The sequence below is a fragment of the Hemiscyllium ocellatum genome, chromosome 9 (assembly GCF_020745735.1).
Source record: "Hemiscyllium ocellatum isolate sHemOce1 chromosome 9, sHemOce1.pat.X.cur, whole genome shotgun sequence".
NCBI lineage: Eukaryota > Metazoa > Chordata > Chondrichthyes > Orectolobiformes > Hemiscylliidae > Hemiscyllium > Hemiscyllium ocellatum.
Window position 1 is genome coordinate 74143082 of NC_083409.1, and position 27255 is coordinate 74170336.

The 27255-nt window shown below is 38.5% G+C and overlaps 1 protein-coding gene across 2 annotated transcripts in view; it reads left to right on the forward strand.

Moving 5' to 3' along the window:
• Window positions 1-27255, forward strand: part of ipo13b (importin 13b) — a 217710-nt gene that overhangs the window by 133711 nt on the left and 56744 nt on the right. For both annotated transcript variants that reach the window (XM_060830475.1, XM_060830476.1), the window contains 2 exons: window positions 25228-25371; window positions 25542-25622. In XM_060830475.1, the coding sequence (XP_060686458.1) occupies window positions 25228-25371; window positions 25542-25622 (225 nt within the window). The remainder of the gene's footprint in view (window positions 1-25227; window positions 25372-25541; window positions 25623-27255) is intronic.

The following is a 27255-nucleotide window of genomic DNA, read 5'->3' on the forward strand; positions in this document are numbered from 1 at the left end:
ACATACAAAAAGTCTTTTCATAATGTTTTAATGTTACTTTCCATAAATCTGTGATATCCTCTGACCTATCTTTCTTTTACTATTTAATACTCTGTTTCCCCTCACCTCTGCATTTAGCTGGTTTGTTGCTTGCCTGCATAGCATTTTACAGTTTTTCATTTGATAATAGGCTTAATTACACATAGTTTTGTAATATAATGATTTTGTAGTGTAATGAGGGGTTATATGACTCGAGTGTGCAGAATGATGCTGACAGCAGGAGTCGGATCTCGCAATAGCTATGAAAGTTCATACCATATACTCGATATAATATGGTGTCCCTCAAGCTAAATAACCATTTCACTTCTGTCTCTCTGTCCAACAAAAAGAGGTGCTTACTGTCCCTCTTGCCTATGGCTAATTATCTTACTTTCCACTTAAGAGTGTCCTGTCAGTGCCTTTTAACATTAACCTACATCTCAGGACTTCAGTTTCCCCACTGTTATTAAATTGTTAGTCTCACCATGAAAAGTTACAAGTCTTGCTACTATTCTTAGATCGTCTTCCAAATTTCTCAATGCTACTCACGAGATCATTGAATTCTGTGGAACAAACTTCTACTCGGCTGTCTATCTGGCAATTTGATTTTCTCGCTTTTCTCCTGTACCCTTTTCAAATTTTACTGTTCAAGACAGTTATTTACAAACCTTTTTGAATGCTGGTTTTGAATTCTGCCTCTGCCACTGTTTACTGTTTACTAATATTTCTCTGCATATACAACTACTTCTAAACCTGCCTTTTTGATGATGAACTTAAGATTGATTACAATTATGATGTAGATTGCTAACTAGTATGCAGAATCTTGAATTTCCTTTTGGCCTTTTTCTTCCTTTGGCTTTTTCAGCATCATGTAGATTGCCACAATGTTGGTTGACCACCTTCAAATCACCAATTTTTGGGATTTGGTGAATGATTTTACAGCCAGATGCCCTTCCTAAGACTAACCCTCCCCATTATGCATCAGCACCGGTATGCACCAGCCTATCCTTTTGGCGGCTGGATTCTTCTGTGGCCAATAAGACCTGGAGTAGGTTTGAATCTGGAACATTTTGACTCTGAGGTGGTGTAGTAACATGTGATCCATGTTCCATCTCTTGTGCGATGCTTGAAGCTGTGTATTTTGTTGACATAATCAGTCTAAATTTTGATAATCAAATTTGTGCAAATCATTATCAAATCTTCTGCTTAGACTTTTTTTTCCTATTTGATAAAGTTCTGTTTTATAATTCAATAAATTTGGCAATCTTGCGCTTAGTTTCTGTGTTATTCAAGAATAAATTAAAATAACTCAAAAAACATTGACTACTTTCACTTTACTAAATGTCATTGCATCTAAGCACTCATTGTTTAATGTTTATGTATGCAGTTTTGGGCCCCATATCTCGGGAAGGATATATTAGCCCTGGAGCCATTCAGAGGAGGTTCACAAGAACGGTCCCAGGAATAAGAAGTTTGATGCATGAGAAATGTTTCACAATTCTGGGACTGCACTCAATAGTGTTTAAAAGGGTGGGGGTCTAACTGAAACTTTGAGAATACCGAATGGTTTGGACAGAGTGGTTGTTAGAAAAATGTTTCCATTGGTAGGCGAGATTAAGACCTGAAGGCACAGCCTTCGTATAATGGAAAGACCTTTTAGAATGGAGATAAGGAAAAACTTCTTCAGCCAGAGAGTGGTCAATCTATGGAGTTCATTGTCACGAAGGCTGTGAAGGTCAGGTCAGTGAGTATGTTTTAAGACGGAAATAAATCGGTTCTTGATTGTCAAGGGGATCAAGGTTTACAGAGAGAAAGTGGGAGAATGATGTTGAAAAACTTATCAGCTGTGATTGAATGTTGGAGCAGACTCTATGGGCTGAATGGCCTAATTTCTGCTTGTATGTCTTATGTGCAGGTCAGGTGGCCACTTATTCTCCTCCCCCCAATTGGGGGAAGGTTGTCAGCTGAAAACCAGTTATACAAAGCCCAGCAAGTAAATCTGCTCCGGTTCAGGTGGAAAGGTTCAGGGGTGGGTATCTCTAGTAAGAATTCTCCTCCCTGATTTTGGGGAGGGGAAAGTCTGTCCCTTTAGGTACTCCACCTCTCTAGTACTTCCCACCATGTCCATGCTGGTCTTGCAGCCAGAATTTCTAACTGCACTACCAGTCATCCTGCACCCTCTCCTGCCTGCACTGCTCGGACTCTGCATGTACCTGTGGTCTGAGGCTCTTAATGCAGAGCCATGAGCGCCAGTAAATAGGCCAGCCAGTCAAATCGTCAGGGATCTCCCTGAGGCAGACGGAATTCCTCCCTTGGTCAGGACTTTCTTTCTCAGGAGGGGGGAATTCTATGTGTAATCAATCAAAATTCTGCAGAATATTAGTTCACTTCAAAGGCATGACTACTTTTTTTTAAGGTTCATGGGATGTGGGCATTGCTGGCTAGATTAGCATTTATTACCCATCCCTAATTGACCTTGAGAAGATGATTGTCAAATTGCTGAATCCTTAGCTGTGTCTTTTTCCTGTAAGATTTTGCATTTCATCCGACAATTGGAGATTATTCATTCACACTCCTGATTTCCATCAACTTCTGGTCAGTGACAAGAAGGATTTTTATTCACTCGTAGGATGTGGCCATCGCTGGCTGGCCAGCGTTTATTGCCTGCCCTTGAGAACGTGGTGGTGAGTTGCCATCTTGAATCATTGCAGTTCACATGCTGTGGGTTGACCCACAATACCATTAGGGAGGGAATTCCAGATTTTTGACTCTGTGACAGTGAAGGAACAATGGTATCTTTGCAAGTCAGGATGTCAAATGGTTTGGAGGGAAACTTACAGGTGGCGGTGTTTGCATATATCTAATGCCCTTGTCGTTCAGGTGGAAGAGGTTGTGGGTTTGGAATGTGTTGTCGAAAGATCTTTGAGTTTCTGCAGTATATCTTTTGATTGTACACATTTCTGCTACTAAGTGTCAGTGATGGAGCATGTGGGTGTTTTGTGGATGTGGTGTCAATCAAGTGGATTGCTTTACTTTGGATAATGTCAAATGTCTTTAGTGTCGTTGAAGCTGTGGCCATGCAGGCAAATGAGGAGTATTTCATCATACTCCTGACTTGTGATGTGTAGATGATAGTCAGGCGTCAGAGGTGCGTTACTCGCCACAATATTCCTAGCTTCTGACTTGCTTTTGTAACCACTGTTTATGTGGTGAGTCCAATTGAGTGTCTTGTCAATAGTAACCCCAAGGATGTTGATAGTGAGGGATTCAGTGATGGTAACATCATTCAGTGTCAAGTGATGGTGGTTTAAGATTGTCTCTTATTGATGATGGTCATTGTGTGGCATGAACGTTACTTGCCACTTGTTGGCCCAAGTCTGGATATTGTCCAGATCTTGCTGCATTTGAACATGGACTGGCTCAGTAATTGAGGAGTTGCAAACAGTGCTGAACATTGCACAGTCATTGTGGCGAACATCTCCACTTCTGATTTATGATGGAGGGAAGGTCATTGAAGTAGCTGAAGATGGTTGTGCCTCTATCCTCACCTGAGGAACTCCTGCATTAGTGTCCTGGAGCTGAGATGATGGGCCTCCAACAACTGCAACCATCTTCCTATGTGCCAGATTTGATACTAATCACGGGAGAGTTCGCCCCGATGCCCATTGATTCCACACTTAGTCAAATGCAGCCTTGATGTGAAAGGCTGTCACACTCCCCTCACTATGCAATTCAGTTCTTTTGTCCATGTTTGAATCAAGGCTGCAATAAGACCAGGAGCAGTGTGACCTGGCAGAACCCAAACTGAGTCACTGTGCAGGTGCTGCTTGATAGTCCTTTTGAACACCCCTTACTCATGATCCAGAGTAGACTGATGGGGTGGTAATTGGTTGGGTTGGATTTGTCCTGCTTTTTCTGTAAGGGACATACCTGGGCAATTGTTGGGTAGATGCTGGTGTTGTAAGTGTACTGTGAAGGTTTGGCGAAAGGAGCAGCATATTCTGAAACACAAGTCTTCAGTACTGTTGCTGGATTGTTGACAGGGCTCGGAGTCTTTGCAGTATCCACCGCCTCCAGCCATTTCATAATTTTGGCGTCAGCTGCTTCAATCTGCAAAATTGCAAAATCTTTGTACAATCATCAAGAACGTCCTTACTTCTAAACTTATGACAGAAGCAGCTTCATTGATGAAGCAGCTGAAGATGGTTTGGACTAGGACATTCGTCTCAGGACATTCATGATATTGCATGGAATGAATTGAATTGGCTGAAGTCTAGTATCTGTCATCTGGGGACAATAGAGGAAGCAAAGATGGATCATCCATTTAGCGTATCTGACTGAAAATTGCTGTGAATGCTTCAGCCTTATCTTTTGCATTGATGTGTTAAGCCCTTCCATCATTGAGGATCGGAATATTTGTTGAGCTGCCGTCTCCAGTGAATTGTTTAAATGTCCACCACCATTCATGGTTGGATATGGCAGGACTGCAGAAGACTGGACTTAGAGCTTAGATTTGATCTTAATTTGTGGGATTGCTTTACTGTATCTATCACTTGATGTTTGGCATGCAAGTAGTCCTGTTTGATAGCTTCACCAGATTGATATCTCATTTTTTGGTATGCATAGTGCTGCTCTCTTGGACTTTCATGATGCCCTGGATTCATGGTAATGGTTGAGTGAGGGATATGTTGGACCATAAGGTTGTAGATTGTGCTGGAGAACAGTTCTGCTGCTTTTGATGGACTACAACATCTCTTGGATGCCCCATTTTGAGTTGCTAGATCTGTTTGAAGTTTAAAATAATGCTACACAACATTATTGAGTGTATTCTTAAAGTAGTTAGTAATGCTAGTCAATATCTTTTGAGATGCTGGTTGCCCAGCACGTATAGTGTGAATGTTATTTGCTCCTTATCAGTCCAAGCCTGAAAACTTTCCAAACATTCCTGTATTTTGGCATCAGCTGCTTCAATCTGCAAAGCTGCAAAATCTTTGTACAGTCATCAAGAACGTCCTTCTAACCTTATGACAGAAGCATTGTCATTGATGAAGCAGCTGAAGATAGTTTGGACTAGGACTTTCGTCTGAGGAACTACTGCAATAAGGTCCTGAGACTGAGATGGTGGACCTCCATTAGTTGCAACCATCTTCCTTTGTGTCTGATGTGACTGTTAAGCAGTGCTGTGTTTTCCCCTAATTCCTATTGACTCGAAGTTTGGTTAGGCTTTTTAATGTCACACTCCATGTAATTCTGTGTTGTGAAATGCAATTACACTCCCCTCACCTCCTGGAGTTCATCTAGATTTATTTAGACCAAAGCCTTAGAGGTAAAGAGCTGGATTGTCTTGATAGAACTCAAACTGAGCATCAGGGAGGAGGAGGTTTCTCAGTAAGTTCTGCTTGATGGCGCTGTGACAGTAAATCCCATCTGTTTTTGATTGAGAATATAATAATAGCCAAGTAATTGGCTAAGCTGGATTTTTCTTGCTGCTCATACACAACACGTACTTGGACCATTTTCCACATTTAGCATGTACTGCCAGCATTGTATATGCACTAGGATAGTTTGTTTGTGTTGAGGCAAGTTCTGGAGAACAAGTCATTGGTACTATTGCCAGAATGGTGCTAAGGCCAGTAGCCTCTGTTGTATCCATTGCCTTCAGCCATTTATTGATATCGAGTTGTGTGAATCAAATTGATTGCCATTTGGCATCCATGATGCTGGGGATCCCAGGAGGAAACAGAGGTGGATTATCCACTCGGCATCTCTGTCTAAAGATGGATACGGTTGCTTCAGTGTTGTTTTTTGCATTGATGTGCTGGACTGTCCCATATTGATGATCTTCAAAGTTTGGGAGAAGATTTGTAGCTCGGGAGCTCGTTGTGGTTCTGTTTGCCGAGCTGAGAGTTTTTGTTGCAAACGTTCTGTCCCCTTTCTAGGTGGCATCCTCAGTGTTTGGGAGCCTCCTGTGAAGCGCTTCTGTCATGTTTCCTTCGGCATTTATAGTGGCTTGTCTCTGCCGCTTCCGGTTGTCAGTTGCTGTCCGCTGCAGTTGCCGGTATATTGGGTCCAGGTCGATGTGTTTGTTGACAGAATCTGTGGATGAGTGCCATGCCTCTAGGAATTCCCTGGCTGTTCTCTGTTTGGCTTGCGCTAAGTAGTGTTAACACTACTATTATAGCGCAAGCCAAACCGAGAAAAGCCAGGGAATTCCTAGAGGCATGGCACTCATCCACAGATTCTGTCAACAAACACATCGACCTGGACCCAATATACCGGCAACTGCAGCGGACAGCAACTGACAACCGGAAGCGGCAGAGACAAGCCACTATAAATGCCGAAGGAAACATGACAGAAGCGCTTCACAGGAGGCTCCCAAACACTGAGGATGTCACCTAGAAAGGGGACAGAACGTTTGCAACAAAAACTCACAGCTCGGCAAACAGAACCACAATTGATGATCTATCTATTTCCAGTGAAGAGTTTAGTTGTCACCACCATTTCAGAACTGGCTGTGATCTAGTTGTAGAATTTAGTCATTTAGTCCTGTTTAACAGCTGCTGCTGCTCTGCACGCAAGTGGTTCTGAGTAGCTGCGTTAAGTTTGTATTTCATTTTTATGATTTCATTATCACCATTAAACTATTACTTTTAATTCCAGATTTGATAATCAAATTCAAATTTCACCAGCTATCATGGTAGGTTTCAAGTCCATGTCCCTGATTCATCCCAAATGTCAATGAACTTGTCATCGCCATCATACCACTGCCTACATGAAGATAGCGAATGAGGGATAGGGGCATAACTCCATTCAATAAATGCTTTATGAAGCATTAGAAAATAGATGCAGGAGTAGGCTATTTGGCCCTTCGTGCCTGCAGCAAGCACTGACTGACTGGTGGGAAGGATTGCGTTGACCGACAATGAGATCTGCAGTATGAAAAATTTTATTCTGAATATTTTGCACATCAGTAATGGCAACAAGGATTCTTCTGCTTTGTGCATAAATTTTAAGAGCTGTTCAAAAGTAAGGAATGTTGACGAAAGTAAATAAGCTATTGGGCAAGTCAGTAAGAGATTGATTTATGATAAATAACAAAAGAATTATTGAGTGGTGAAGAAAACCTTTGTATTGTAATGACTTTTAATGATCTGTATTGCTTTGTCTGTAAGGGTGACAACCAGATTTAATTGTAACTTTCAAAAGGAAATTGGGCATGCATTTCTGGGGAAATAAAGAGCAGCAGAACTATAGGGAATTTCTCTTGGGAGCAGAACTGATTGTATAGCTCTTTTTAAGGTACAAGCATAATGAGCCAATTCACTACTGAAAACAAAAAAAGTGCTGGAGATCACAGTGGATTAGGCAGCATCCATGAGGAGAAAACAAGCTAATGTTTTGAGTCTAGATGACTTTTCTTCAGAGCTGAGGTGAAATGTGGAAGGGGCAGCATTTATGGTATAGTTCGAAGGGAAGGAGAGGGGGTAGACATTGGAAAGCTGGGGAAGAAAGGATATTGATAGTTCAGATTAAGTGATTGGAGCCAATTCACCACTTCCTGTGGTATAAAATCTTATGGTTCTCTGATTGCAACTTCCTTGTATATTTTCTACTTTCACATTAGGGATGGCTTTCGGCCATCCAGCCCAAGACATTGGAAATTTCTTTGTTAATTTCCAAAAATTTACTTGATCCCTCCCCTACTTTCCAGTTCATAGCTTAGCCGTTACAAGCAAGGGTTATCAGCCTTTATCTAGTGGCGGTAGTATTCAATGGACTGTAATTTCCCATATCCCTCCTCATAGTTGCTTTTTGTTATTTGGCTACTTGAACTTTTCATCTATCTTCTGTCTCTAGATTCCAAAGCATACTGATATGTTGACGATTATTCCGGTATTCCTCCTTTCAATTTCTCTTTGTTATCTTGTATCTTGTCATATTTGCCTGTCTTTTTCCAATATTGCATTCCACATATACTCATTGTGATCTTCCTTCAACCTCTGTTCAGCTGTGTCTCTGACCCTACCAGACATGTATCATTCATGAGCTTATTATTTCAAGCCCTCTGGGGGAATGAATCCCTTTCTGACTTTTATGACCCTGTCTTCAGTTTCTTGATGAAAACAAAATGCTCACTGTAAACCTGTATGAACTCCTCAGTTTTGCCAATTGAATTATATCATTAATGCTGATAAAAGTTGTAGATAAAATGAAAGTCATCTGTACATATTGAGGCCCTGATTTACATATATTTATAAAATTTATAATCTCTGGGTATTTTTTGAAGATCCTGATTTTTTTTCTACTTTTTAATTAAAATGGCTTGCTGCCTTTTCAACCTAAAACTGAATTGGCACTTCTCCTTATAAAAGTTTAATTTTAAGAGGTGTGTATATTTGGGTTGAACCTCAAACATCTTTTATAGGCCTTGGCCATTTCACATTTTAACTCTAATTGTGACTGTTGCGTAGACTAACCCAGCAGCCATTTTGAGGCCAACAAGGTCTTGCAAATAGTAAGTGTGATCAATGATGAATTAACTGATTTTCTGATGGTATTGGTTGAGTGAGGAATGCTGATCAGGATGTTGGAAAAACCTGAGTTTTCAGATAACCTCATGTTTTACAGAGAGAATGGCATACTCTCTCACTTCTTGTGGTCAGAATGTTTTGTATGGAAAAAGGTTGGTCTTACCCTTGGAGTGTGCGTTCCAGCTTAATAATGCAGCACAAGCTTTTATGAATTCAAAATATAGATTTTGTTTTTGTGCACTTGCCCCAAATCAACAAGATATTGCAAACCCTTCCATGCATGTCTGCACACAGTGCAAAAATTGAATGACGAAAGTGCAATTGTACAGGTTGTTGTTAACTTAGCCTCTGGTCTACAATTACCAGTCTTCCATGTGACAAATCTATAATTTATTGAAATAATTTAGTGCTTTAAAATTGAAGTGAAAATCTTGTCAGGGTTTTGTATATTTGATTATCTAAGAGTTGGTTCTCGGATGAAATTTGAAACTTGAACATGTGAAGTACTTTGGCCACCTGATGATTTACACTGATTAAGAATCTGGTGCTCGGTTAATAGTTTTGATGGATCTGTCTGCAAACAGCTCTTTCTGTGTTTTTTTTCCCCTACAAATTCCAGGTTATCTTTTCATGTTGACTTCACATCCTGAATGGAGGGTTGACATGCCTGAGGCCCATCCAGTGTTATTTGGATGGGGAATGTCATTGTGGAACAATGTGAAGGTGCTAGTAGCCATTCACCTCCATCTGCCACAAATTGTTTTGATCTTCTGTTTTCTTCAGTAGGAAATATTGCAAAAGCATTCTTGGACCTTTCTTGTATTGGCCACTCCTTGAAGTGGCCACTCCTTGAAGTGACATGTGAATTCTACAGGCTGTCTGGTATTCTAGTGGGATGCAGTTTATATATATATTTTAAAAAAAAGGTCCCAGTTTAGGCAAATGAGGAAGAATCTTTTTCTTTGGGGGGACTTGAGAATATTCATCCTCAGACTATGCTTGAGGGAGGGGCCCTTGACAGAAAATGATATTCATTGAGGCAAGGGGATGGTGCAGGAATGTGAAGTTAAAGCAACGATCAGTCAGCCATGATCTTATTGAATAACCATCAGGCTAGATGATTGAAACAATCCGCTCCTCCTAATTTGAACATTTGTGCGAAATATTGAGGATTTTTGTAAGTCAATAATTATTACCTACTCACTGTTTCCAATAATTTCTGTATTTTTGACACCAGACTGTTGGCAGCAAAAACAGAAATTGCTGGAAAAAACTTTCCACAGACTCTCTCAGACTTGCTGACTTTTCCAAGCAATTTCTGTTTTTATTTCTGTTTTTGTTTCTGATTTCCAGCATCTTCAGTTTTTAAAAAATCTTGTAGTTTCTGATAATGGTACACTTTAAATTTGATGCTCTGTAGAACAGATCTTTTCTATTCTGTGTGTCAGGGCTTCTTGTGTTTTCAGTGTTGCACATGTAAAAACTGCTATAGTTACAGTGTCTTGTCATAAATTTTTCAGCATTTTGTTTTTTTTTTCCACCTGCATGGCAGCTCAGCAAAGACTTTTTCTAAAAGTGTATGATTAAATTATGTCAACCTGACAAATGAATTGAATTCATTTGTACAATGTGAACTTCTCCTGTTTTTAAATTTGATTGCAACCTTTCACTTAGGTTTACATGCAAATGAAAAATTTTTTATGCGTAGAATATAAAGCATTGCAGACATCGCTTTCTTTTAGACATGTTAATACTGCAGTCTTTGTATTGACGTAAAGCAGTTTCTTACAGCATTGATGCTAAAGCTGTAGTGGCAATCTTGGGGGTAGGGTCGTCATTCTGCTTTGTTTTGCTGTCAGATTAAATCCTAGCTCTGAAACATTACAAAATTATTTTGTAAGAAACTACAATTGTACACTCAGTTAACTCTTAGAATATCAATTGCTGCTTTTTGACAAATGTTTTGCAGTCTAGTTCAGCTGAGAAGGCTAAAACTTGTAAATACAGAATTTGAACTTTTCCTAAAGCCACTTGCCTTGCCTTGTTCCAAACAAACTTTTTAAAAATAATGACAAATTGCGCATGTGGGCATCTTTAATCTTAAACATGCTCAAAGTAGTTTTTGAACGATAACAAAGACCTCTATTCCATTCAGTTTATTGATATTTTGATTCGCAATTCTGTCTGTTTATGATTAGCTGCAGCAGTTTAAGCTAAATTAAGTTGAATTCTGTTCGCTCTACATGTTTTGAAGTTTTCTTTTCATTAAAAATGTCATCTGAAGGCCTTGGTCATAGCTTCGTTAGAACTTGTTGCTATGCTAACTCGTCCATTTTAGAAGTGGTCTTGATCTGTTACACACTGCTAACTATTGTTTGTTGTCCCTGATACAATGGCAGACTAAAAATTGAAAGGTAAGGAAATTAAAGCCTCTTGAGATTATTTATTTACGTTATTCAAAAAGTGCTTTGTTTTAAATACAACCCAGAGAAATTAAGATACATCACCGCAAAATGAAGTATTATCAGTTTTATTGGATCAAATCCAATCAATAACTAGAATATTTAAATTGTAACATTTAAAATTTAATAAACTGTCTTCTATTGCAGTCATTGCAGAGGTGTTTTCTTCATAATATGAAGCATCATATGTTTGGCAGTTTTGCTTTTTTTTTTAAATACCAAGGTGGTGATGAAGTCAGTGTTACAACACAGGCCACTCAGCCTGTTGTACCAGTCCCTTCATTCCAAATGAGTCATTCACATAGTGCCATTTCTCTAAGTTCATAACCCTGCACGTTTTTCTTTTTCAGATAGTAATTCAATTCCTTTTTGAATTCCTTAATCAAACCTAACCCTACAGTGCACACTGGAAGCATATTCTAGATCTGAACCATTCACTACATGAGAAAAAGTTCATCCTTTTATCTCAGCCATTTCTTTTGCAAGTAACTTAAATCTGTGCTGTCTCATTCTTGAATTGTCCATCTGAGGGAACACGTTTTTCCATCTGCTTTTGTCCACATGATTTTAAATAAATCTATCCGATCTCCTCTCCAGCATTTCTGCTCCAAGGTAGTGATCCCACTTCTCCAAAGTAAGTGAAATTCCCCATCTCTGGAGCCATTCTTTGAATCTTTTCTGCGTTCTCTCCAGTGCTTTTGTATTGTCTGAAGTGTGGTGCCCTTAATTAAATGCAATGCTCCATTTTAGGTTAAAGCAGTATTTTACAGAAATTTAACACAGGGCTTCACAAAATGGGGGACAGAACCCCAAGTAGGCTCCCAAGCTAAACTTTTGAGGTAAAAATATCTGAGATGATAATAGCTGCTGTAAAGTTTGATCCATGTTATAACAGTTGTGCTACTGCTCTAAGGTTCTCTGTTCACCCAAATTGGCCATGAGTGTTTTCATGCCTCAAAATGGGATCACAGTGGGGAAGAAATTTGAGAAACACTGATTTATCACAATCCCCATGTACAATGTCCCAATAGCTAGTAGATAAAGCTAGAAAAGTCATAAGTGATAAGACAGAGTTTTAAAGGCTCTGAATATGGATGTGTGCAGCATTCCTAATACATTTATTTCGATCAACAATTTTTTCACTGTATGTAACCTACAAAACGACTACAAGAACATGGATATAAGGTGATCAAGACTGAGAGCTCAATATTGAAGTAACTGACATTCAAAAACGGCAAGAAGCTAGGAGAAAGTGGTAGCTATGTTAATTAAGGATGTTATTAACAGCATTCCATCTAATTTTATTTCATTCTCACCTCCTGAGGTCAGTGCATGGCAATGACATTTAAAACCGCTAGTCCATTTTGGGAATAGTGTTGGCATGCGCAGACCCTCAGATTGGCTGCACAGTCATGCAGTCATCTAGTACAGTATTAAGACTTGACCTTGGCTTGAAAGAGCAAGACAGAATCTGTTTATTTTTAGGTAAGGAATAGGACAACTAAGAGGTCATTGGGAATAGTTTATAGACCCCCCCCCCCCCCCCCCCCCCAACCCTCAAAATAAAAGTTAAATGGAGCATGTAAGAAAAGTATTGTAATAATTAATAGTGACTTTAATGGAGATTTAAATTGGACAAGTCAAATTAGCAAAGGCAGTCTTGAAAACTGATTCCTAGTGTATTCAGAGCAGTTTTCTACAGCTGGATATTATAGAGCCTACGAGGGAGCAGATTATTCTAGAGCTGGTAATGAGCAATATTAGTAACCTCACAGTAAAATAACCTCTCTATGACGGTAACCATAACATGATAGAATTTCACATTCGTGTCTGAAGCAAAAAAATGTGGGTCTAAGGCTGCTGTCTTAAATCTGAAATTAGATAATTGTGACAACATGAAGGCTGTGCTAGCTTGTGACATTATAGCCTTCAGAACTTTAAATGTTCATAGACTGAATGAATTTAAAAAAAAACTGTCACACAAAGCAATAACTCTGTTCCTTAACTGTTTATTCCATATAGACAATGACAAACTGTACACAGCAACTTAAGCAATTCACCATGTCTTGGTGAGATTACATAAATTAAACTGCTTTGACACTTGCTTGCTAAACCAGATGCTTAATGAGCACAAAGAACATGGATTGTCCTGCAGAAGAATTTAAGGAGTTAATCACGGAAAAGTTCTGTCTTTGAATAGACATTCAATGCCAAATATAACAAGAAACAAAGAAATTACCTTTGATAAGGAAGCAGTTGCAGTCTTGTAGTAACTCGGATAAGTGACTCTAAAGAAATTATTAATGTATCATCTCTGACTGAAGGATGAAAATCTGTATAAGAATACTACTTTTCCCTACAATGTATTTTGATCATGATTGTTGTAATCAAAAAAATTAATTATCCAATGTTTAAACAACATTTATACAATTTCAAAATAATCTCCCTGTTCTTAAACGCTACGCCTGAGCTAGTAAAGGGTGGGGTACTAATCTTTCGAAACTCCTTAGATTTGGAAAATTTGTGATTGGAAAATTGCTGTTGTGACACTTGTTCAAAAAAGGTGGTTTGGGAGAGGTCAACATAAAACTGACGCATATTGATAGGTTAGCTTGTCATTGGGAAAATGCTAGTATATTGTAAAGCATGTAATAGAGCATTTATTTAATGCTCAGTACAATTATGGAAACTCAGCCTTGCTTTATGAAGGACAAATTATGCCTGACAAATTTATTAGAATTCTTTGAGGAGATAGCAAGCAGGAAAGATGTAGGGGACCAGTAAATGTAATGTATTTGGATTTCTGATGGTTTTCAATAAGGTACTGCATGCACGGCTAGTTAGTAAGTCTCTAGCAAGCTGGGAACAGCAGGGGCCGGGGGAAGTATTTTCAGGATGTCAACCTGTATCTAGTGGAGTATCACAGGAATCAGTGCTGGGGTCACAATTATTTAGAATATACATTCATGACTTGGATAAGGGAAAATGAATGTGCAATCACTAGGTTTGTGGGTGAATTAAAAATAGGTGGGAAAGCAACTTGAGGGTGAACACGGAGTCAACAGAGAGATATTGACAGGTTTAGTGAATGAGCAAGTACTTGTCAGATGGAATATGGTGTAGGAAAATGAGATTATGAACTTTGGCAGGAAGAATAGATGACTTTAACATTATTTAAATTGAGAATGACTGCAGAAAACAACACTATAGAGGGGACTTTGAGAGTTCTCGTGCATGAATCATAAAATGAAGCATATAACTTCTTTAGGTAATGAGAAGGCAAGTGGAATATTGAGCTTTATTTCTAGAGGAAGGGAGTGTAAATTGGAGGGAAGTCTTGCTAAAGCTATATAAGGCATTGGTCAGACTGTACCTGGAATATCGTACACCGTTTTGATCCCCTTATCTAAACAAAGATATACTGGCATTGAAGTACATGAAAATTCACCTGATTGATCCCCCTCATATGGGGGCCTGTATTTGCTGGAGGTCAGATGACCTAATTAAATAATGTCAGATTCTTAGGAGGCTTGACTGGTTTGATGCTGAAAGGTTGTTTTCCCTTGAGGAATGAAAGACCAGAGGGCATAATCTCAGAGTAAGTGGTCACCCATTTAAGATCATGATGAGGAATTTTTCTGAGGATAGTGAATTTGGAATTCTTTACCACAGCAAGCTGTCCCGTCTGTGTTGTTTTTAAAAAAAAAAGTTTAAGGCTGAGAATAGACAGATTTTTAATTGAAAGGAATCAATGATTATGATAAAAGGCAATAAAGTGGAGTTGATTGTCAGATCAACCATGATCTCATTGAATAGCAGAACAGATTTGATGGGGCAAACAGTCGTCTTCTACACCTATGTCTTGTGGTCTTTATAGTCTCTTATTGGTTGGCGAGTGTCATGTGGTCACGCTGGTCAGCTTGCTGTCATAATTAAAATCAGCCATCAGTAGTCAGGGGTAGCACATAGCCCCGTCTGTTGATCATATCTGTGCTAGACAATTTTTGCACATTTTGTTAGCATTGGGTTTAATTTTATAAGTTAAGTGTATGTTGCTTTATTGAAACAGAAGCAGGAATTGCAGAAGAAGCTCAGCAGGTCTGGCAATATCTGTGGAGAGAAAGCAGTGTTAACATTTCAAGTACAGTAACCCTTCAGTTCTGAATTTATTCTTCTTTCTGCGGATGCTGCCAGATCTGCTGAGTTTATCCAGCGATTCCTGGTTTTGTTTGTTTTTTTGCATCTGCATTTTGTTACACTTGTTGCTTTATTAATTTATTTTATGTATGTTTGTAAGCATATGATACTTTATTTATTTCTTTTATGTGAGTTCTTAATACATAAACGAGAGGCGAAAGTAGAAATTGGGCTGCTCCAAATTGATGCAGGAAGGCTAAGTGCTGGGAGATCAGGAAGTAGCTGAAGAACTTAATAAATACTTTGTGTCAGTCTTCACTGTGGAAGTCATGAGTAATATCCTAACAATTCAAGAGAGTCAAGGGACAGAATTGAGTATGGTAGCCATTACAAATGAGAAAGTGCTAAAAAAGCCTAAAAATTAATCCATCTCCTGGCCCAGATGGGCTCCATCTAGAGTTCTGAAGGAGTAGCTGAAGAAATAGCAGGGCCGTTAGTTGTAATCTTTCAAAAGTCACTGAAGTCAGGGAAAGTCCCAGATGTTTGAAAATCACTGTTGTAACTCCCCTTGTTCAAGAAAGAATCAATACGAAAGATGGAAAATTATAGGCTGACTGGTAGTAGGTAAAATTCTAGAATCCATCAATAAGGATGACATTTCTAAATTCTTGGAAGTGCAGGGTTGGATTAGAACAGGTCAGCATGGATTTAGTAAGACGAGGTTTTTCCTGACAAACCTGTTAGAATTCTTTGAAGAGGTAACATGTAGGTCAGACCAGTGAAACCCAGTAGATGTTACCTATCTAAACTTCCTAAAGAACTTAACTTTGATAAGGTGTCTCACAGGAGGCTGCTTAGCAAGGTGAGGGCCCATGGTGTTCGATGTGAGCTACTGCCATGGATTGGGGATGGCTGTTTGACAGAAGGCAGAGAGTTGGGATTAAAGGTTCTTTTTGGGAATGGCAGCTAGTGACAAGTGGTGTCCCACAGGGTTCAGTGTTGGAGCCCCAGCTGTTCACTTTATATATTAATGATCTGGATGAAGGGACTGGGAGCATTCTGGTGAAGTTTGCCAATGATACAAAGTTAGGCAGACAGGCAGGTAGTTCTGAGGAGGTGGGGAGGCTGCAGAAAGATTAGACAGTTTCAGAGAGTGTTCCAAGAAATGGCTGATGAAATTCAATGTGAGCAAATGTGAGGTCTTACACTTTGGAAAAAAGAATACGGGCATGGATTATTTTCTAAACTGAGAAAATTCATAAAGCCAAAGTACAAAGGGATCTGGGAGTGCTAGTCCAGGATTCTCTAAAGATTGATTTGCAGGTTGAGTCCTTGATTAAGAAAGCAAATGTAATGTTGTCATTTATCTCAAGAAGGTTGGAATATAAAAGCAGCAATGTGCTACTGAGACTTTATAAAGCTCTGGTCAGGCTCCGTTTAGAATACTGTGTCCAGTTTTGGGGCCCACACCTCAGGAAGGACATACTGGCACTGGAGTGTAGGCCTAACATACAATGAATGGCTGAGGAACCTGGGATTGTATTCATTAGCATTTAGAAAGTTGAAGGAAAATCTAATAGAAACTTACAAGAAAGGGTGGAAGCTGGGAATTTGTTTCCGTCAGGTGGGGATACTGCTTTAGAATTAGAGGGGGTCAATTTAGAAAGGAAACAAGGAGACATTTCTTCAGCCAGAGTGTGGTGGGCCTGTGGAATTCATTGCCACGGAGCGCAGTGGAGGCCAGGACGTTAATTGTCTTCAAGGCAGCGACTGATAAATTCTTAATCTCGCAAGGAATTAAGAGATACGGGGAAAGTGTGGGTAAGTGGTGTTGAAATGCCCACCAGCCATGATTGAATGGCAGAGTGGACTCGGTTGGCCAAATGGCCTTACTTCCACTCCTATGTTTTATGGATTTATGGAAAAACAGGCTGTTTTTCCTGGAGGGTCAGAGGCTGAGGGGTGATATTATAGAGGCTTATAAAAACATGAGGGGGATGGATGGGGTGAATAGACAAGATTTTTTCCCTGGGGTGGGGGAGTTCAGAGGGCATAGGTTTAGGATGAGAAGGGAAAAGTTTAAAATGGACCTGAAGGGCACTTTTACACACACAGGGTTGTGCATTATGGAATAATCTGCCAGAGGAAGTGGTGGAGGCTAGTACAATTACAACATTTTAAATGGCAACTGGTTGGGTATATGAGTAAGAAGGATTCAGGGGGATATTAGTCAAGAGTGTTGCTGGAAAAGAACAGCAGGTCAGGCAGCATCCGACGAGCAGGAGAATCGACGTTTCGAGCAAAAGCCCTTCATCAGGAGTTTATATTACACTTGGAAGCAGTTGAGCCAAATGGCATGTTTTCAAATTTTAACCTTATGTTATCTACATAATTGCTATGAATGTGCTGGTGATAAAGTAACTGAGTGCACCAATAATTGAAGCAAGAAAAGTGACTGCAATTTCAATGAACAACAATGCTTTGTTACAAACACCGCTTATGATATTAATGACATTTACCACCTACCTAATTATTCACAAGTATTTTAATAAATAAGAAAAGTCAGATTATTTCATAACATTATATTTGATGAGTGATCCACTTCAGAATTTAGGTGACTGTGGTAATTGAACTTTGCCAGAGTGGCTAACAGTATCATCCATAATGTCAAAAGTTTCATTTTATTTACTTTGGCAAATAAGGTTAATGAGAATTTAGAGGGATTCTACAAATTAAGGACAAAAGGGTAACTGGGGAGAGATTAGCAAGGCTGCCTATGTATGGAACCGCGGGAGATAGGGGCGATATTAATTACTTTTGTTTTAGTGTTTACTGTTGAGAAGGATATGGAAGATAGAGAACATGCAGAAATAGCAATATCTTGAAAAATGTCCATGTTACAGAGGTGGTGTGCTGGATGTCTTTAAACACAAACTTGGATAAACCCTTGGGTCTTGATCCGGTATACCCTATAACTCTGTGGGAAGGTACAGAAGTGATTGCTGAGCCCCTTGTCAAGATTTATATCATCAATAGCCACAGGTGAGGTGCTAGACAACTGGAGACTGGCTAACATGGTGCCACTACTTAATAAAGGTGGTAAGGAAAAGGCAGGGAACCATAGACCGGTGAGCCTGGCATTGGTGGTGGGCAAGTTGTTGGAGTGAATCCTGAGGGAATTGGAAAGGCAAGGACTAATTAGGGATAGTTAACATGGCTTTGTGTCTAAGAAATCATGTCTCATGAAATTGGTAGAATTTTTGATGAAGTAACAAAGAGGATTAATAAGGCAGAGCAGTGGACGTGATCTATATGGACTTAAATAAGACATTCAACAAGGTTCCTCATGGTAGACTGCCTAGCAAGGTTAGATCCCATTGAACAGCAGGAGACCTAGCTATTTGGAATCAGAACTGGCTTGAAGGTAGAAAGCAAAGGATGGTGGGAGGGTTGCTTTATAGACTGGATGCCGTTGACCAATGATGTGCCACAAGGATTTGTGCTGGGTCCACTACTTTTCACCATTTATATAAATGATCTGGATGTGAACATAGGTACAGTTAGTAAGTTTGCACTTCACACCAAAATTGGAGGTGTAGTGGACAGCGAAGAAGGTTACCTCAGTACAGTGGGATCTTGATCAGATGGACCAGTGGGCTGAGGAGTGGCAGATGGAGTTTAATTTTAGATAAATGTGAGGTGCTGCAATTTGGAAAGGCAAATCAGGACAGGACTTCTGCACCTTAATGGTAAGATCCTGGAGAGTGTTGCTGAACAAAGAGACCTTGGAGTTCAATTTCATAGTTCCTTGGAAGTGAAGTCATAGATAGTTAGGATAGTGAAGAAGGCGTTTGCTATGCTTGCTTTTCATTGATCAGCGTATTAAGTATAGGAGTTGGGAGGTCATGTTGTGGGTGTACAGGATATTGGTTAGGCTACTTGTGAAATACTGTGTACAATTCTGGTCTCCCTGTTGTAGGAACGATGTTGTGAAACTTGAAAGGGTTCAGGAAAGATTTATAAGGATGTTGTCCGGTTTGGTGGGTTAGAGCTATAGGGAGAGGCTGAATAGACTGGGGCTGTTTTTCCCTGGAGCGTCAGAAGCTGAGGAGTGACCTTTTGGAAGTTTATAAAATCATGAGGGGCATGGATAAGTAAATAGACAAGGTCTTTTCCCCAGAGTGGGAAGCCCAAAACTAGAGGCCATAGTTTTAAAGTAAGAGGGCAAAGATTTAAACGGGGTCTAAGAGGCGGCTACTTTTCAGGCAAAGGGTGGTGCTTGCATGAAATGAGCTGCCAGAGGAAGTGGAGAAGGCTAGTACAATTACAACATTTTAAAAGCATCTGGATGGGTATATAAGTAAGAAAGTTTAGAGGGATATGGGCTAAATGCTGACAAATGGGACTAGATTAATTTAGGATATCTGTTCGGCATGGACGTGATGTGGTCTGTTTCCATATTGTATATCTCTGACTCTGTGATTAAATCTTTTGAAACAAACTCCTGACCATGTTTTTCATATAACACCCTGGAGAGTTATCTCTTCAGTTTGTCTTGACATAATAATATAACTGTAAATTAATATTATTTCCTTTGCTACATGCTCAAATTTGATGCATTTTCATAATTAAGTCATGATAGAGACGATTTTAAACAAGTTTTCATAATTATAGAATGATGCTTTCTGTGCATGAAGTGTGTGTAATCTGAGAAGAGAATAGAACATTAATGATTGAAGCTACATTGCAGATTTCATGCTGTTCAGAAGACAGTTTGTTAAAAGCAAACTATAGCCTTATGCTGAAATGTGTCATTGCAGTTACTTTACAACTTCATTCTTGGTAGTTTTCACTGTTATTTAGTCTACCCTTTTATTTGTTGCCAGCTCTCTGTCTTATAAATGCTGACTGTTTGCTTCCTTTGATGAATCCTCATTAACTGTATAAAAGAACATCAGTGTGAAGTCTACACTTGTCACCGTTGCCTTGTAATTTAATGGCAATGACTAGCTGGATATAGATTTACTAAACCAAGAACTTGTCACTATGATGAGGGATTTGTTTATGGTTGCGTTATACGTGTGACTTTTCTCTTTGCAGAAGGCTGACAAACTTCTGATTTTCCTACAGTTAACGGGTAAGTCCTTTTGAGAGCAGAGGTGGCTGAGACAATTGGTTTTTTTCCAAGTGCCAACTTTTAAGTTGTGCATGAACCTATTCATGATCTTGGCTCTTATTAAATCACTTCACTTGGGAATTGGCAAATTTCGACAGATGCTAATTTTAAATTTAGTCCATTTTTCTTATTGCGTGTATAAGATTGTATTATAATTTGTTCAATGTTCTAAACTTGATTTCCATATTTATCTCAAAAAGGAAAATACTTTGAAGGAATGCATTGAATTCAAAGCTATAAATTCTGCTACCTTGAGCATCACTTTCAGCTCTCCTATTCATTTAAACATCATGCTTGCAAAAACTTACGGGTGACATATAAGTGAGATGGGCTTCACGTGCTGAACAGAATTACTTAAAAATGTACATTTTACTGCTATTCTTTGTTTTGGATTTGACATATAGCTCCTGCACAGTTCTTCCTTCGTGCTGCTTAGTTTCTGAAGTTCAAAACACAGCAACATAAACATGACTTTTTTTAAAAAAAGAGGGGTGACTTTGAGTAGTTGCTCCTTGGAAATATTTTTGGATGGAAATGACATCTGGCTCCTAGTAATTGAATTGGCATGGTATGGTAGCTGGTCTCTTAGTCACATTGGATGTAAGTTACATTGGATGTAAAAGTATGTATCCACGGAATGCATTCATGCAGTTCGATGATGTTGACAAGATTATACACTTATTTTTGGGTTAATTCAGTTTGCAAGGACTTGGATTTGGTGATTCTGAAGTAAGCAAAGTGAGCACAAGCTAAGAGAGATAATTCAATAACTGAGAATCTGATACAAACTTGGTCAATTTTGTAAATGTCTCTCAAATCTTGCATGATTGGATCTGCTGCTTGCCTGAGTGTGTCTTTTTCCAGACTTGCAGGATCCAACTCCTGGGTACTGACCTCATTAATAACCATCTTCTGTTATCTGTTCAAATGTTTTGCTCTTCCCCGGTGATGAAGCATCTGTAGAACCTTTTTAACCATAGTCTATTCTGCAGTTAACTACCAGATCTGGCCTCACAAATAAGCAGAAGGCTGTTTGATTTGCTTTCCTTTTAAGACAAGTTGTTACCCATAGTCCAAAAGTCATCATTAGCTCTCAGCTATAGAGTCATAAAATCATACAGTGCAGAAACAGACCTTTCAGTCCAACTTGTTAACCAACTAAGTTAGTCCCATTCACCTGCATTTGGCCCGTATCCCTCTAAACCTTTCCCATTTGTGTGTGTCCAAATGTCTCAAATTTGTAACTATACCTGCATCTACCACTTCCTCTGGGAAGTTCCACCCTCTGTGAGAAAGTTGACTCTCTAGTCCTTTTTTTTAAAAATCTTAACTTCCACCTGAAAATGTCCCCTAGTTTTGAACTCTCCCACCCGGGGGAAAGACCTTTGCTATTCACTTTATCAATGCTCCTCATGGTTTTATAAACTTCTATCAGGTTCCTCAACTTGTCATGCTCCGGTGAAAAAAGTCTCAATCGATCCAGCTTCTGGTAAGTCTCAGCAATATCCTTGTAAATCTTTTCTGAAAGGCCTCCAATTTAATAATATCCTTCCTTTGCAGAGCGAAGAGAAATATATATAGTACTCCAAAAGTGGCCTTGCTAAAGTCCTATACAACCACAACATAATGTCCCAACTCCTATACCAAATGGTCTGAGCAATGAAGGAGAGTGTGCTAAATACCTTCTTAACCACCTTGTCAACCTGTGACACAATTTTTAAAGAATTATGTACCTGAAACCCTAGGTGTCTCTGTTCAATAACACTACCCAGGGCCTTACAATTAATCTTACAAGTCCTGCCCTTATTCATTTTACCAAATGCAATAAACTGCATTTTCCAAATTCCCAGTTCATAGCTCCAAACCAAAGTTGATAAAAGAATAAAATAAAATGAAATATCAGTGAGGGCTGTAACTCTAAATAGGTGTTTGCTTATGGGCTGAGCCTGAAGAAATTGAATTTATTGAAATTCTTGGTCTTAGAACAAATATATATAAGAAATAATGTATAAAATATTAAAATCTTGCATTTTTGTAGATTTCCAACCACCATTTTCTATTATGAATTTTTACTTCCACATGGCATTGCAAACACAAAGCTGTAGCTTGACCTCCTTCTATTGATGCGGTAGCACCTCAATTTTATATCTCCCAAAAGCCAAATATCATATGGAAATGGCTAAATTGTATCTATATGCTTAATTGAAATGGTTCCATAATTTGAAATCAGGTTTATTCCAATCTTACATGGTTCTGCTTATGCTGTGCTCTTCCATATGTGATTAATTAGCAGTGTATTAACTCCATGAGTTAATTCTAGCCTTTACTTTCCATGGACTGATACATTGGGAATTAAAGTTTACCCGGAAAGGCTTTGTTAATTTATTTCAATCTGCTGTAATATAGATTACAAATGTAGTGTTCCCTATGACAAACAGTGAGAAAGACTTTATGAATCAGGTTTCAAACAAGATTCTCACCAGTTGTCTTCCCTCTATTCCTGGATGTTTAGAGTCTCCACTCGTACCAGATACAAAGCATCTATTTCATTGAAGTAGCCTTTATTTATACCTGAGGCAAGTGTTGGTTTAACCAGCAAGGTCTTACAGCCATGCTTCAAATGCTCATACTGCTATTAGAGGTTTACTATGTCTTGAAAAAATTGAAGCCCCAGATATATTGAACATTCCACTATCAAATGCAGGGATATGGATTTCAGTTTTAACAACATTGTGTTGCCTTAGTTGAAATTGGCTACTTCAACATAGTAAATAAATGTTAGAGATGGTAGAGGAGAGTTATGTATCCATGGTATATGCATGTGCTGTGTAACTTACATTTGTGGTTATCATTTCACTTATGGAACTTGGGTGTCACTGCCTGGCCAGATTGTTTGCCCGTCCCCAGCTGCCCTTGAATGGAGTGGCTTACTGGGTCATTTCAAAGGGCAATTGAGAGTCAACTGTGTTGCTTTGGGTCCAGAGTTACATGAAGGCCGGCATCCTTCCCTAAAAGAGCCAAATAGGTTTCTCCCAGCAATTGACAGCAGTTTCATGGTCATCAGTAGATTGTTAATGAGATTTTTTTTTAAATTAAATTCCGATTCAACCATCTACTGTGGTAGGATTTGAACCAGGTCCCCAGAACATTAGCTGAGTTTCTGGAACAGTAGTCTAATGATGATACACCAGGTTCAATTTTTAAGGGACAAGGGATTTTAAAGATTTTACGTAATAAATTGTCTTGAGGTAAATATTGTATCAACATTCTCAGCAATCCAGGCAGGTACATTCTTAACACTTGATTACAAAGGTATCATCTACCTTTGTAAGGAATGTGTAGATGATCACATTCTTAACACCTCATCTAGTAAATCTGATTGAGAGCAATACTAGCAATTTTCATGATGGGTTGATATCTGTATTGAACAACTTTAGTATGAAGTGTACTGCAAGTGTTGCAATCATGCTTGGTTACAAATGTTGCTATTAACAGGTTGAAAGCACCTGATCAAATTGTAAGCATGTTGTTCAAATGAAATGGCATTTATTCAATTTCTAAGTCATTGGCAGATGAAGGTTTAACTTGGTGTTTGTAATTTTATAGATTGTTCAAAAATATCTAAATTAACTACGTGGAACTGAAAATGCTCTCCAAGTGACTGCCTGTGCAAGTGGACAATTTATCAGCTAATTTTTATGTGTAAAAAATGAATGTTTATAACTGAGTGAATTATGGGAGTGGACGTATGGGCTTGAGTGTAAATTGAGGTTTATATATGTAGGTGTATTTTGCGCCTCATGAACAAGTAAGTGAACTTCTGTTTTGGTGTCAATAAGTGTGTAATGTTGGGGGAAAAAATGCATTAAATGAATCTTGGTTTGCTGCCTCCCAGTTCTAATGTTCTATTATAGTTGTATTTTAGTTTGAAATAAAATCAGATGCAAATGTGTTAACATTTAGTATGTAGCTGGAGATAATTTTGTTATACGGCGCCTGGCATGGCAAGGTTAGAAAATGAGACTTCAGTAACAAAAGCCTCATTAATTAACAGAAAATAAAATGATGACTGGTACTCTTGTGGCTAAATTAACTGATAAAAATGGCTGGTTTCCATTCTACTTGCCTGCTATCTAGATTTCATACCACATTCTACCTAAACTGTTTTATAGTAGGAGGAATTGTTGACCTAAAATGGCTGGCTGCACAACCTTGCCTTTGGTTGTGAATATGCACATCAACGGAAGTAATTTTTTAACTTGGTCTACTGCACCCAAATTTTTTACATTGCTTTCAAAAAATAAGCTATTCTTTCAAAATTGAGATGCTGCTGGGGAAAGGTTCTTTACTTATGTCTATCCTTAAAAACAAAAATCATCATTTTTACTTCACTTCTTTGTCCGTTCTCTTATCTTCTGCCTTTTCAGGATCATGGACTTTCTTTGTGATTTTCCTCAATTTACATTTATGTTTTCCTGTATCTAGTTTTGTTGGCCAATAAGTAGGTATATTTTTTTAAATCTTTTTTATAATTAGTTTGACTCTTTTTTCAGTAACTTGTACCATTGTTGCACTATGTAATTTTAAACAGCTTCTTGAATTTTTTAAAACTTTTCTTGTGTAACTTGTGTAATAAAGTATTGCTAATTTTGTTTTATGTAAACAAATTTGTTTCAGTAAAAGTAATTATTTCAAATTAATCACTCAGTCATTTTTATTTGTATTAGATTTATTTATTTATGTACCTACCGTGATAATTATTCTCATGTTAATTATTATGAATTGTTATGGCCATTATGAACATACTTAAGTTTTGATGCTGTAAGTATCGATCATTTAAGTTGCTCATAATTCTGTTCTGTTTTCATGCAATTATAGCTTTGTTTTTGACCTTCCCTTGCAGCCAAATCCATCAAATAAACTAGCAATAATACATATTTTGGGTCTGTTGTCCAATTTGTTCACCACATTGGATATCAGTCACCATGACGATGAGCCAGAAGGCACTGAAGCAAAGAAAAAACCCACCTTGCAAGGACCCAACCCTGTAAGTACTACCAGTGGTACTAACATGGGATTCTCATGGCTTGAACTTAGTTTTTTTAGAAGTTGAATGATGTTTATGTTGCCAGGAACATATTTATGGGGGAATTTTCTGTTTTGTAAAGTTGCTTTGACGTTCAAAAGCAACTATTAAAGGTGATGATTTCTCGACAGGTTGTGGTGGTCCTCCAACAGGTCTTCCAACTCATACAGAAAGTGTTGTCTAAATGGCTGAATGATGCTCAGGTTGTTGAGGTAAGATTGACTATTAAAATACATCTGGCACTTCTATAACTTGATGATTTCATTTTTGAATTAAAATTGTCTTCCTTCTCAATGCATAGTTTAGCTTTTTAATGGAAAAGAAATTGGGAAATCGATCACTTTGCTCAATCACTTTCGAGTGTTCAGGAAAGTGATTGTCATAATTTTTGTGAGCAACTTCTGACCTTCTGTACATACGTACATGACATTACAGTTTCAATGCGCTTCATAAAGTTATGAGATGTGGGTTAGTATCTGATTCATGGTCACTGTCAGTCACTACAACAACAAGTTATTTATGTAACACAGTTGCCAAAAAAAATCCAAGCCTCTTCTGAGGTATAATCACATTTTTTAAAGAAACCATGCCAATAAGACAAATAAGGTAGTTGAAATAGCAACCAAAAACTTGATCAAAGAGGTGCGCATTGAAGAAATGCTTGAAAGGGAGAGAGCAAGAAGAGATCCAGAGAAATTCAGATAGAGCCTGTGCCTTACTGCTTGAGGCACACCTGGTAATAATGGAGTGAAGTGCAAGATGGCACAATAAGATCAGAGTCAAGAGATTTGTGTAGGTTTGAAGGAGGCTACAGACATGAGGACCACCTTTTCACCAATCTCCTGAGCACCTTTTCCTGATATCACCACCTTTGGCGATACAGCAGAGATGCCAATTTTTGTAATTTTGGAAAAGGATTGAAAATTTCAGGATTTGCTGTGTGCTGTTGGTTAAAAGTTCAGCTATGAGGCTGGGATAAGGGTGGAAATCTGGTTGCTGAAACTGGGGAAAGGGAGAGAGAATGTGGGCCAACAGACACTGGAGGTGGTGAAGCAACTTGAGTCAGGAATAGGGCAAGGCAAGGGTTGGTCCTCAAAGCCAGTGATTTTCTTGGTATGAAGTAGCAAGCTGCTAAAGGATTATTCAGCTGTCCAGTCAGAAGGCTTCAACTTGTGTTTATGTTCAGTTTATTTTTGGGTCATTTTTATTTTTATTTATTTGTTTATTTTTAGTTATTTGTTTATTTTTATTTACATTGATCAGAAAATATTGGGATATATTCACAATGAGAGCGATTCTCTTGTGTATTAGTAATTACAAGAAATAAAGTTTGGGAACTCTTAATAGTCATTTGCTGAAGAGATTTAAAACTCTTTCTCAGCATTTAAATTTGGAGGAAAAGGGACTTACAACTTCCCCTGGAGAGAATATAAAATGAATTGCTTCTTGAGTATATTGATTGACAGCCCATCTGGTGTAGCTTAGCAAACAAACTTCTTATCTGTTCAGTAGGCTTCGTTATCTGGAGATGAAATAGTTTCTGTTAGCTGTTGCCATTTTGAATCCTTGGCTGTATTTCAAAATTTTCAGAACCACTTATGTCAGGTGATGTGTGGACAGTTAGGTTAAAGTGGTAATTAAGGAGTGTTCATCTTTATAGTTGGTGATCGACATTTGTTTATAGCAAATTGAGCATTTCTAGGAATTGAACATTTTCTAGCATGGAATTTTACCCTGAGAATTACTTCAATAGTCTCATAGATTCATATAATACAGAAGAAACTCTTCGGCTCATTTGAGTCTGTATGACATAACTACCACTAAAAGTGTGCAAATCCCAATTCA